Source organism: Anticarsia gemmatalis, chromosome 2 (genome assembly GCF_050436995.1).
Source record: "Anticarsia gemmatalis isolate Benzon Research Colony breed Stoneville strain chromosome 2, ilAntGemm2 primary, whole genome shotgun sequence".
Taxonomy (NCBI): domain Eukaryota; kingdom Metazoa; phylum Arthropoda; class Insecta; order Lepidoptera; family Erebidae; genus Anticarsia; species Anticarsia gemmatalis.
Window position 1 is genome coordinate 13,198,507 of NC_134746.1, and position 12,726 is coordinate 13,211,232.

At 49.0% G+C, this 12,726-nt stretch overlaps 2 protein-coding genes across 2 annotated transcripts; one reads left to right on the forward strand and one right to left on the reverse strand.

The window, feature by feature from the left end:
- Positions 1 to 5,634: 5,634 nt before the first annotated feature.
- Positions 5,635 to 9,196, forward strand: LOC142985342 (pre-mRNA-splicing factor 38B-like). Its single transcript, XM_076133455.1, has 7 exons — positions 5,635 to 5,849; positions 5,918 to 6,046; positions 6,400 to 6,524; positions 6,919 to 7,054; positions 7,674 to 7,887; positions 8,487 to 8,669; positions 8,945 to 9,196. Exons 1-7 carry the CDS (start codon positions 5,834 to 5,836, stop codon positions 9,150 to 9,152), a joined length of 1,011 nt encoding a protein of 336 aa, XP_075989570.1. The 5' UTR covers positions 5,635 to 5,833; the 3' UTR covers positions 9,153 to 9,196.
- Positions 9,197 to 9,890: 694 nt separating this feature from the next.
- On the reverse strand, positions 9,891 to 12,493 carry GlyRS (glycine--tRNA ligase). The gene has a single exon (XM_076133467.1). The coding sequence runs from the start codon at positions 12,287 to 12,289 to the stop codon at positions 10,091 to 10,093; it is 2,199 nt and encodes a 732-aa protein (XP_075989582.1). The 5' UTR covers positions 12,290 to 12,493; the 3' UTR covers positions 9,891 to 10,090.
- Positions 12,494 to 12,726: the final 233 nt, after the last annotated feature.

A 12,726-nucleotide genomic window follows, 5' to 3' on the forward strand; every position in this document is an offset into this window, starting at 1 on the left:
TTCGGCAGTAGGCGAGATAGTGCGCCCGCTGCACCTACGAGTTTGGGGGCCAGCCGATTGAAATGGGCTGTGAAGTCCCATCGGCCGTCGAGAGTCAATCCGAGATACTTCATCGACGGTGCGATGCCGATGGTGACTCCGCCTACTATTATGCTGGATCCTGGTGGAGGGCGGCGTCGGGGCCCATGGAAAAATAGGGCCTCCGACTTTTCTAGTGCCACCTCCAGACCCAGCCGCCGGATGCGAGCGACGACTTGTGCGACCCCAGCTGTGGCCAGCACTTCCGCGTCGCGGTGCGTCTTCCCCCGGGCTGTTACCAACGTGTCGTCGGCATAGCAGAATATGCCGACGCCCGGCGGGAGCGCACCGCGTAGTACATAATTGTACCCTATGTTCCACAGGAGAGGGCCTAAAACCGACCCCTGTGGAACCCCACATGAAACGACCTTTCTGTTCCAACTACTTTGACCCGGGTAGACAATAGATCGTCCTTCTAGATAAGCCCCGACAATGCGGCGGAGGTAGAGTGGCACTCTGTGATATTCCAGTGCCACCCGTATGCTACTCCAGGGGAGGGTGTTGAAGGCGTTGGCGATGTCGAGTGACACCGCCAAGACGACCTCTCCCTGGGCTACTGCGTCCTCCGCCAGGGCCCTGACGCGTGCGATCGCATCAATCGTGGAGCGCCCTTTGCGGAACCCGAATTGCTGGTCCGCTAGGTCCGGCCCAACACAACTTAGGTGTGCGACGAGGCGGTCCGCAAGGATGCGCTCGAAGAGCTTGCCCACCTCGTCTAGCAACACTATGGGCCGGTACGCGGACGGCGAGTCCGCGGGGCGCCCCTCCTTCTTCAGCAGGACGAGCTTCCCGGTCTTCCACGGTGCCGGGAACTCGCCCCTCTCGATGCACGCGTTGTAGAGCCCCAGTAGTCGGGGCTCGAGGGCCTCTCGAGCCAGGACCCACGCTCGGCCTGGAATGCCGTCGGGCCCTGGGGCGGTGTTCTTAGCCGCGAGGCGTTGCACCGCCACCCTCAGGTCTACCCGGGTCACCGGGGGAATTTCCTCCTCCTCCTCTTCCGTCGTCGTCGTCGGCGTCTCGCCCGGCGGAGCCATGGGCGGCGGGATGTGTGCCGCCCTGAGAGGAAACAGAGCGGACACCACGTTCTCGACCATCTGGGGCTGGAGACTTTGCGTAAGTGGGGGGGCCCAGGGGCGAAGTTTGCCCCTGACCCAGCGATACGGGCGCCCCCACGGATCAGTATCCAGCGTCTCCAGAAGAGTTCCCCAGGCGGCGGTTTTGGCCCTGCTGATTTCAGTTGACAGGGCCTTCTTCGCCGCTCTGTACCTCTCGTACAGCTCCGCCTCTTGCGACTCCGCGTCTGGGGGTCGGCGACGCCTCCTGCGGAGGCGTTGGTAGCGGCGGCGTGCCGCAGTACAATTCTTGCGCAACTGCGCGATTTCCGCCGACCACCAATATACCCTCCGCCGTCCGGGACAGAACCGGACGCGGGGCATCGCAATATCGCAGACGCGGGTCATGTCTGCCCGGAGCCTGTCCGCTTCCGCCTCCACGTCGGCGGGCCGATCTTCTGACGCCTGTGATATCCAGGCGTCGACGATGGAGGCTTCGACGAGCGCCTCCTTGTCGAGGCGTTTCAAGGACCAGCGCGGTCCGACTTCGACCGGGGTATCCTGGCTAGACAAGGCCCTCGAGGTAACCGGGGAGATGCTGAACCGAATATATCTGTGGTCAGATAATGTCTCAACCCCCTCGAGGACTCTCCAGGACTGGACACGGGGCGCAAGTGCGGGGGTGGCAAATGTAAGGTCCACTATGGACCCACCCCGCTGGCGCACGCACGTGTCCACGGCACCCCGGTTCAAGACAACAAGGCCCGTGGCCGCCAACCAATCTTCGACTTCCTCGCCCCGCGCGTCCGTAGAGGGGGAACCCCAAGCCGTAGATTTGGCGTTGAAGTCCCCCAGGACCAAGGCGGGGCGAGACCTATCACGGCCGACCACGGTGCCGATCCGCGCGAGAAACGCCTCGAATTCGGCCAGGCTCCGGTTTGGCGAGAAGTAGACGCCGACGACGACTATGTCTCCCCATGTGACCGCCACATAACCATGGCCCCTCGCTGTGGGTACGAGGGGCGGAACTCCGACGGCGGCCGGGGAGACTACGGCTACTGAGCCGTCTAAATCACCCGCCCAGTCATCCCTGGGCGGGACAAAATACGGCTCTGCCGCCACTGCCAACTTTATTGACCACTGTGCCAGGCTTTGGGAGAAAAGATCCTGGGCCCTGGCACAGTGGTTCAAATTTGTTTGGAGGAGATGGAGAGCCATTAATGTTGGGTCTCCATCTCCACCACGTCTACCGGCGCATTAGCGGCACTGGAAGCCGCGGGCCGGTCTGACGACTGCGAAGCGGCCTTGGCCTTCTTCGCAGTCTTCTTGCTCTTCTTTTTCTTCTTGGGGTTTTCCCCCAAATTCCCCTTCTTTGCCTTTGGTGGGGCGCAGGCATTGCTCCCCACCACGTGCGCCGCCGGCTTGCCTGCCGCGGCGCAGACGGCACAGTTCGGTGCTTCCGAGCACGACCGGGCAATGTGGCCCGGCTTGCCGCACCGGAAGCACGTGCCGCTTCGGTCGACTGTGGATGTGCACCGCGCACAGACATGGCCGCCTTCTAGGCAGCGGTAACAACGGCGCTCGCGTGGGGGGAGGAGTTCCACCCGCGCCGACACCCAACCGATCAGAAGGCGGCGGCCATCTACGATTTTCTTGGCCGCCGCGACTGGGCAGCAGGCCCAAATAGATCCGCCGCCGTGAGGGCCGAGGCGGATCTGGCCCAACCGGACTGAGTCCGCTGGGCACTCGCCGGCCCTAGAGAGGGCGGCTTTTACTTCCTCCGGGGAGGCAGAGTCGTCCAGGCCCGTAATCCGTAGTTCGGCGGTTTTAGTGGGCCTGGACACGCGGACGATGTCCTCCCCGAGGACCTCCCGCAATTTGGAGGCGAAGGCGTCCGCCTTCTCAGCTCCGGACGTTCCTGGGAGCTCAAACATGCGAGCCCCCGTGGCAGCGACCTTAAAACGGACGTCATTGGGGCCTATGCCCAGGTCGGCCAGGTTGATCTTGGCCTTTGCGTCCCCAATGACGTCTTTGTAGGTAGCGCCGTTCTTCGCTGCCTCCGGCTGCAGTGTTATGACGACTGCAGCCGACTTTGGAGTCCGGAGCTTCGCCGCCTTCTTCTTCTTTGACGCCTTCTTTGCGGTCTTGGGCGCCTTCTCCTTGGGCGCCTTGGCCGCTTTCCCGTTCTTCCCGACGAGCTGCCACTCGTTGGCAGTCGCCGGGATTGCTGGAGCCTCTTTGGCGGGCATGGCCGCCACCGCGCTGTAGGACGGCTTGCCCTTTTTGCCCCCCTTTCCTTTTTTGGTCGAGGGAGCCGGTGGATTTGGCGCGGTGGCGGGTTCTGCTGCCGGCGTTGGTGGCGCTGTCGCCTTGCCCTTTCTGGCGGCGGGAGTTGGCGCCGCCGTCTTTGTCGCCCTAGCGGCGGGCACAGGGGTTGCCCCTGCCGCTTTCTTGTCCGCCGCTAGGGGCGGACGGATGCGGGGCTCCGGCGGAAGCCGGGCCTCTATGGCCCCAAAGCGGGCGTCCACCATGAGGCGGAGGTCGGCGATGGCGCTTTCGATTGACGGAGGCGCCTGCCCAAAGGTTACGGGCTGGGCGCCGGTGGTGGAGGTGTGGATGTTCTCCACCACAGCCTTCAGCGCCGCCATCTCCTTATTGAGGTGGTCGACCTCCGCCTTTAGCCGGCTGTTCTGCGCTTGGAGCGCCAGGTTTTCGTTTGTCGCGGACCGCCGACTTAGCTCCGACGCCGCCAGCCTGATGTTCCGGGCGGCGTCTTTTAGGGACTTTATAAAGGTCCCTTTAAGGTTCCCGGACTTGTCGGCGACTTCGACAACTGCCTCCAAGTTATCCTGGATTGTGTCTGCCAATTGCTTGGCAGACTTCTCCTCCGGGTCGGAATCTGGCGCTCTTTTTGCTGGCGCCTTCTTTTTCTTCCGCGCCCCGTCCGACTCCTCGGACTCGGGGCGCGGTCGTCGCTTCCGCCAAAGGCGGCCACTCTCCGACGGATGGTTGGCATCGGAAAGGATGCTCATGTCGGAGCCAGTGTCGGAATCGACACTGGACTCCTGAGCAATGCGGGACCTCGTCCTGCCGCTGGGGCTCCCAAGATGAATGGGGAGCCGCTCCAGCACTACGACGGGGGACATGGGCCTAGAACCCTCTCCTCCTCCGATCACCGACGAGGGGCGCACAATACTGGGCGTGCGCCGCCCCTCCTCCATTGCGCAGTCTAAGCTGCCGGGCTTTTTGCCCCCAATCTCGACCTTTTTGGACGGAAGGAATCTTCCCTTACCGTCCCTATTCGGCAGGCACTCCCTGCTTGGTTTGCTGGTGCTAACAGTACTATGAGCCACCGAAGTGGCTCCGACACCCGTTTCAGGTGGACCTGATGAAACAAGGTCACCTTCTCCTTCTGCCTCTCCACACCCAGGACCTCCCGAGGCGCAGGACGGCCCATCGACAACCGAACTTTCCAGCCGGCTGTCGGAACGCATTTGTTGCCCCTCCCCAGAGTACGAGGGGGCTCTGCCCGCCGGAACGGCGGGGTCGGATTCTCCGGCAGCGGCGCTGCCGGTACCGACCTGGGGTACCTCAATGTTACAAGATGCGATACTCATGACTATTTCCTTTTTTTTAATTAGGGTTGGTCCCTATGAAAACCTTAAAACTAAACTTAAACCTAACACCCGCTAGCGACCGAACCCCTGCCGGCCACGCACCGCCTCGGCACGGGCAACCTTACGGTTAGGGTTATTTTTTATAGAGGTTTTCTTCCTCGCGACCACTGTCTCCCCGACCTCCGACAGCGACCCCCGATCCTGACCCAAGAATTGAGCCAGGCTTGCGGTTTGGGTCCGCCGAGAACAGTACTCAGCGGACTCCCCCACCCCGGGCAGGACATGAAAGTCCGCCCCCCCCATGGTTTTTTATAGAGGTTTTCCTTCCTCTCTCGCGCAGTGGCGCTCGCGCACCACCACACGGTGTGAAGGGACCTGGTTCTGAGCCTGAAGGCCTCAGAACGAAACGGTCCCTTCGGGTCTGTCTTGGCTTCGCTAATGCTACTGAGCCCCCTCACCACGACAAGGTGCAGACCCACGAGGGGGGGAGTCCTGACCCTGTGTCAACCAACCTTAAGAAGCTTTCGTAAGAGTTAATATAGAGAAATAACTTTACGAAAACCCTAAATATGAGAAAGACAAGGGACGTCTTCCAGTAACCGATTGTCGGTCCCAAAAATGCGGCAATTTTACACCGACCGGGATCCGGTCGCTCCACATAGTTAAAAGACTCAAAGAATAATTTTATATTATGTTAAGCTAAATATATTCTAGTACCTACCAATACCTGGGCTTTTGGTTATTTTGCGAAATATGAGGAACTAGGAGGTACTTTTTAGATATGGCAAGAATTCAGTTTTTTTTGTCAGCAATAATTGTATTTTTTAATATGGCAGCTCTGTAATTAGATAATTTGCGCGTCGCTCATTCAGTATTTCCGTTTTATTTATTTTTCATTCTCCCATTCATTCATTGGCCGCCATTGTGGTTCACTTTGTTTTGTCAAATTCTGTGAAAATTAAAATCGTAAATTAAAACTTATATTCTCGATTTATCCAAATTTATTCTAATAATCTTCGATGAAGCCGGTGCTACTAGCATTTTAGTTCATAATTTGTATGATAAGTATAGTGTTTAAGTATTATAATGACAGAAGTGGAAGGTGAGTTTCGTGCCAATATTTCTGTGAATTAAATTGGGGCTTTGTGACTAATCGCAGTTGATTTTCAGAGTTCAATCAGCAAAAGCCCGCGAAGACGGGCAAGCAGCATAATGTATTACCGATATGGGGTAATGAACAGACTATGAACCTGAACCCACTAATATTAGCAAATATTCAGGGCTCTAGCTACTTCAAAGGTAGGTAAGCAAACATACCAACGCACAGGAGATTGGACTTCGTTTGTTCCACTTTATTTTACTTTCGTTTGCAACCGTTATGTTAATGTTACTGTTTCTGATACAAGTCTTGTTCAGACTTCAGATACATCATTGCTTTTTATTTTGTGATAAATTACCATTTGAATTTGCTAAAATACAATTAATTTAGTAACAAAAAAGGAGAGTAACTGTTTCTTGAATTTTTATTTGTTTTTCGTTGTTCGTTTAGTTTGTTGAGAGTAACCTTCGTTTTTATGTTTCACTACAGAAACAGTAACAATCGAATTGTCGCGGCATGTTCATTCATAATTGACTATTGTCATTATCTGCAGTGCACCTATTCAAGCTGAAGACATACCATGAGGTGGTGGATGAAATCTACTACCAGGTGAAGCACCTGGAGCCGTGGGAGCGCGGCAGCCGCAAGACCGCCGGCCAGACGGGCATGTGTGGCGGCGTGAGTATGTTCAACTGAGCTGCACTACTTTTTATTACTATTAAACATGTTCTTAATATTAAAGATTGTTGATCTTGTGTTTGCTAAGTTTAGTTCATGAATATCTATTTATTAACCCACATTAAATTCACAATTTCATCAAACAGAAGCATAACATAATAAAATCAATTAATTCTTTTATTGCCAGTTGCTCAGTGCATAGCAAAAAGACATCAACCATAGCATCTCATATTTTTATTCTGTATTATACTATATCCTTTCATTATTTTCAAGATGCAAATATCATTTATAAATAAGTAACACACACTCTTATTTGTTTCAACCTCTACTAGTTATAATATGTTATACTATGTATCTGAAGAGATTTAAAAGTGCATATCTGTGTTGTCGACAGGTCCGTGGCGTCGGCGCCGGTGGCATCGTGTCCACAGCCTTCTGCTTGCTGTACAAGCTGTACACATTGAGGCTCACTCGTAAACAGGTCAATGGCCTCCTTCAGCACACTGACTCGCCCTATATTAGAGCACTCGGTAGGTATGACATTTAAGATGTTATACATTTTCATGTCCATTACATTAATATACCATTCAACCTATTTATAGTCATCAATAACATTCATAGTAAAAAAACCATTTATTTTGTACTTACTCAAACTTTGATCTAAAATATTATTCATTCCATTTGTCTGTACATAATCTGCCATAAATTCATATAAATAACGATGTGCTGCTGCGCATTTAACTTAAAAATTGTGAGAAATATTAATTATCTAATGAAAGTTTTAATGAGAAGGGTATTCAATGTAATTATAAGTTAATGGCTGATTATCGGAGAATGCGCGCCAAACGTCGTCGCGAGGGACTCTTGGCGGCACGCTACTCGTGACTCACGACACTGGGTGACTCACGAAAACATGATAAAGGCCCAATTCCATTATTCCTAGACAATCCATTTACCTATTTTAACTCATACAAAAGATGCAGCCATTCAAACAATTGTTCTTTTTATCTGAACACAGATTTTAATTAGGATGAAACAAATAAGCGATAACGATAGTGATGACATTCGTGTTCAATAAAACAGAGATAAGCATGTCCACTATTATCATAATATTATGAAACTCCTCATTAATTAAATTGATTGTTGCAGGGTTTATGTACATCCGTTACACACAGCCGCCAGCAGACTTGTTCGACTGGTACGCAGACTACCTCGACGACGAGGAGGAGATCGACCCTCGCGCCGGGGGCGGAGGACCCTCCACCATCGGCGCCCTCGTGCGACAGATGCTCATCAAACTAGACTGGTTTAGCACGCTGTTCCCTAGAATACCCGTGCCCATTCAGAAACAGATTGAGCAGAGGTAGGTAAAATACTATTTGGATACTTTATTTACATCATCATAATCATAGCTTCCTGCTGAGCCTTTTTTGAGCAATGAGCTTAGATACTTTTTAAGACTCTTGGATAACATAACCAACTGTTTTAAATACTCTTACTCCTTTATATTTATGAAAGAATGGAGGACAAGAGAACATTATTATCACATGAACTACTTGAATTTGCAACCTCAATAAAATTTAATGAATACACGAGTGATGGTTTCCTCGTTTTTATATAAAATGATTCGACCTAGAGAGTAATGATCATTCTATTTAATAAGTTATGCCATGATATAATCAGTTTGATTTCAGCTTGATCTATCTGATTTTGAGAACGTCAGCTGAGGGTCTCCTGCCATTTAGAACAGTGGAACTACAGGAAAACCATTTTATTTCATTTTAATATAAGTTGTACAACTATTGCATGGTGCTTTATGCACTTATAACTTAATGGTATCAAGTTATCTAGCCAGGTTTTATCAATGTCTCAAGTTAATTTGAGAGTTCATAATCAAGAAACTTACAACGGACTTATAAAATAGTATGACACATAAATAATCATTGTATTATAAAATACTAGGCTAGCAGAACACAACAGGCAGTCGGGTCCATCGAAGGCGACGTCGAACTACGACAACCGTGCCGGCGCGGGCAACAACGCGGCCGGCTCGGCCAACGCGTTCATCACATACCAGGGGAGAGTCGACTGCGACAGGAGAGAACACGACGATAGAGACAAGCGTGACTACGGAGATATTGAAAGGTAAAAAAAGTTATACATATCTAGGTAGAAATCAATAATGCTAATAATGTTAGTGTGGAGAGTGTATTCAACTTCATAAATTTTGGGGATTAGTCCACTATTTTTTCTCAAGAGAAAATTGTTGAAATGTCAATATTGAATTGTTATGTTACCTATTGTGTTATAGTTCTGATGGGCAGATCAATCTTACCCAACGGAATTATAATAAAGTCTCTTTTAGAGATTAAAGATTATTTTTTTAAATTCAGAACACAAACATATTTCATTGTTTACAGATCCCCCAAAGACAGAAATCGTCACGACGATAGAAACAGGGACAGAGAGCGCGAGCGAGACAGAGATAGAGGAGACCGCGACCGTGAGCGCACGTACCGCGACCGGGACCGACGCGACCGCGACCGTCGGGAGCGACACCGCGAGCGCTCCCGCTCCAAAGACCGCCACCGTCACCGGTCTCGTTCCAGAGACCGCCGCTATAGATAATGAAAGAGTTGTCTTCAAATTATAATACAATGTTCTGGATTTTAGTGTTTTGTTTTTTATCGTACCTTGCGTATCCTACGACATTCTCATCGACTGATTATTGTCTTTGAAATCAGCATCGGCCGATTTAAAAGCTAAAATCTCACTGAGAAACTACTACTTTCTGTGAGTGTAGTAGTAATAAAATTTCGGTTCGGCAGAACTGGTTTTGTAAATGTTATGAAGATGCCTTCTTACCTAATAATAATATATTGATAGATTAAAGCTGTCTAAAAAGGGCCTCTACGTGTTGGCTTCGGCCCCACGCATGCCTTCAAAATGTCCGGGACTCCATAGTCCCGAGATATACAAAAGACATACATAATAATAATAAATATCATTGGACAACTCACACACGGTCATTTGATTCCAAACTAAGCAGAGCTTGTACTATGGTAACCAAATAACTGATAAACATACTTATATACTTCTAAATACATACTTATATAGATAAATTGACATCCAGGCTCAGAACAAATACTCGTGCTCATCACACAAAGATTTGTCCTGGGTGGGATTCGAACCCACCACATGCGGCGCTACGGGTGTTGCGGCGAGGTGACCGCTTAAACCACTGCGCCAAACAGTAATAACGGTAATCTCATCTTTACGCAACTGCTTATCGACAAAGATCTTATGTAATACGATTACCTTTTGATATCAACATTTTTTTACGAAACAGAAAGGAAAAGACGCTCATTGTTTTAACACTATTTATTCCATTGTAAAAATTAAGTTAAACAAATACAGTTAAAATGCAGCTCGTAGCCAGATATTTGTACGATGGGAAACAATAGACAAGCTTATAGCTAACAATAAATACAATGGTTTTGAATGGAAAATAATTTAGATCTTCGAATTCGGCTGTGAAAACAGTCGTGTACTCGTGTTGCGTCAATTTAGGCCGCGGCGCCCTTCACATTCTCTTGTTGTTCAAACTTCGGGTATTTCTGCTCAACATTCGCCCATGATATCTTACTATTGGACAAGTCTCTTACAACAGCAGGAACATCAGTCAGTGGTAGTCTTACTTGTCCCATACTGTCCCTTTCTCTTAATGTCACACTGTGGGGTTCCTTAATGGTGTCGAAATCAACTGTGATAGCGTAGGGCACGCCAAGTTCGTCGGTCCTAGCGTATCGGCGACCGATAGAACCAGATGAGTCATCGACCTTGTGTGACACATCAACATCAGTTAACTGAGAGGACAGTTCTCTTACGAAGGGCTGGAATTCGGCGTTGCCACTAAGTGGTAAGACGGCGCACTTCATAGGCGACACGGCCGCCGGCAACGAGAAGTAGGTCCTCTGTTCATCACCTTCCCGCATCTTGAAGTTGTGTTCCAGGATGCAGTACAGGATTCTGCCAACACCAAATGATGGTTCAATAACACTAGGGATAATTTCCTCCACATGGACGGTCTTCTGTGTCTTCTTCACACTGACTAGGTTTGGTGTCAGCTTCAAGTCACCATTGGGAGTAGAGAGTGCATATTCTCCTTCAGCATCCAATTTTGCCTGTAGTTGTTCTAGACCTGCGGAGTCTAATGCTGCTAATGCATCATTGATGACTTTGGCATCTTTCTTGAATTCCTTGCCAATGGCTGCCTTGTTAGCAACAGCCTCAACAACTTCAATTTGTTTAGGAGCAGGTAATTTCTTCTCAGCAGCCAGCCTGATGCCAGTGGCTTTGCTGTGTTGGGTCAGGTCATAGGCTGATCTGTCAGCACAGCCTACACACTCAATCCAGCCGTAGCTGGAGAGACATTCAGCATCCCAGCAGTCACAGGCATAGTGAGCCATCTCATTGCCCATGTGTTGTCTGAACCTTAGCTTCTTAGGGTCAATTCCTACAGCCAACATATAGAGATGGATCCTTGCCATGAAGTAACCAAGAGTCTCATTGTTGACAATACCCTTTGAGACAGCATCGCCAATAGTCATGATCTCTGCAGGTCTGCCTTGTTCCTGGCTGTCAGCAGAGTAGAGCAACATTTGGGTGTCCTTTACAGACTCAAATTTAGGATGGTCCTTAGTGTCACAGAAGTGCTCAATTTCACACATGGTGAACTCTCTTACCCTGAGTAGACCAGAGCGGGGAGAGATCTCATTCCTGAAGGAGTTGCCAATCTGAGCAGCAGCAAACGGTAAGCGGCCCTGATTGAATTCTAGGAGACGCTTGAAGTTAACAAAGATGCCTTGAGCTGTTTCAGGTCTAAGGAAGCCTTTCACCAGTCCACTGGGACCAATTTGAGTGTTGAACATGAGATTGAACTCAATAGGTGGTGTGAGTTCATTGCCACTGATGGGAGACTTCATTTGGAACCTCTTCATGAGAGCTTCCATCTCAGCAGCTGTCATACCATCAAGTTTCACAAGAATGTCTTCAATCTCAGCTTTTAATTCAGCAGCAGTATTCTTCTCACTTTTTATCTTCTCAAGATGAGCCTTTATTAAATGATCTAATCTGAAGCATTCTCCAGATTTCACATCCTTGGTCATAAGGTCAGCAAATCGTTCCACATGGCCAGAAGCTTTAAGCACAGGCTCAGGTGTGAGAATTGAACAGTCCACCTCCAACATCTGTTCTTGCAAGATGAAGTACTTCCTCCACAGCTGGATCATGTTGCTCTTGAGAGCACAGCCCATAGGCCCGAAATCAAACTGGCCAGTAATACCACCATAGATAGCAAAGGACTGATCATAGAAGAATCTTCTTTTGATGAGATCTTCCATTTTCGCACGATCGAAAAGCTCTTCGGCAGGGGCGAGACTAAGTTCTTTATCTTCTAAAACTTTCTTGCGCGCCTTTAGTTCAGCTACTGCCTTCTTAACGTCAATTTCAGGTGCTTTTTCTTGCTTCAGTTTCCTAACTAAATCACCTTGCTCCTTGACCAGGGCTCGCAGCGGTGCCAAGATTTCTTCAACTTTGGGATCAGCCATGATTATTTCTCTTTGAGGATTTGGTATTTTAATTTTTCTGTGAAGCTTATTGCTGCCCCACTGCTGGTTATGTGAAAGTCTGATTGGATTGCAGACAACAGGAAGATGTTTACTAAATACACTACACTTATACACTAAGGCTACAACGTTTCTCATTTAACTAAGTATTGATATTGTTACTTTTACTTTAATCCATCTGGAAGCCGGCAATTAGCTTTTTGATCGCGTGGTAAATGACGAAATCACGATATTTTTCAAGAAAGTCACATTCACTTTGACGCAGAGTGTCTGTATTTCAGTCACTGTTAAAATGAGATACCAAAATCCAATTTCAGTTTGCTAGACAGAGATGTTATACAATTTATGCTTCAAAACTGTAATTCCAACTAATTTTGACAGCCACGAAGACAAGTGAAGCACGGAATGTCACTATGACAATAATTTATGTATGCGTTCATAAAATGCTATTTATGACTCGAATACCACGCTCGATTATAATTTATGTTTAGGTTGGTTAATTTATGTAATAAACATTTAATTTATCATAAAAACTAAAACGCATATGCTTACCTACGGTTTAATATTAATGATAT

Excerpts from the sequence above, each read along its gene's own strand:
- LOC142985342 (XM_076133455.1), top strand. Across the intron at positions 7,055-7,673 it reads GCCCTATATTAGAGCACTCG|GGTTTATGTACATCCGTTAC; the intron begins GTAGGTATGACA and ends TGATTGTTGCAG. Across the intron at positions 7,888-8,486 it reads CAGAAACAGATTGAGCAGAG|GCTAGCAGAACACAACAGGC; the intron begins GTAGGTAAAATA and ends ATAAAATACTAG.
- GlyRS (XM_076133467.1), bottom strand. The coding sequence starts at position 12,289 with ATGAGAAACGTTGTAGCCTTAGTGTATAAGTGTAGTGTATTTAGTAAA.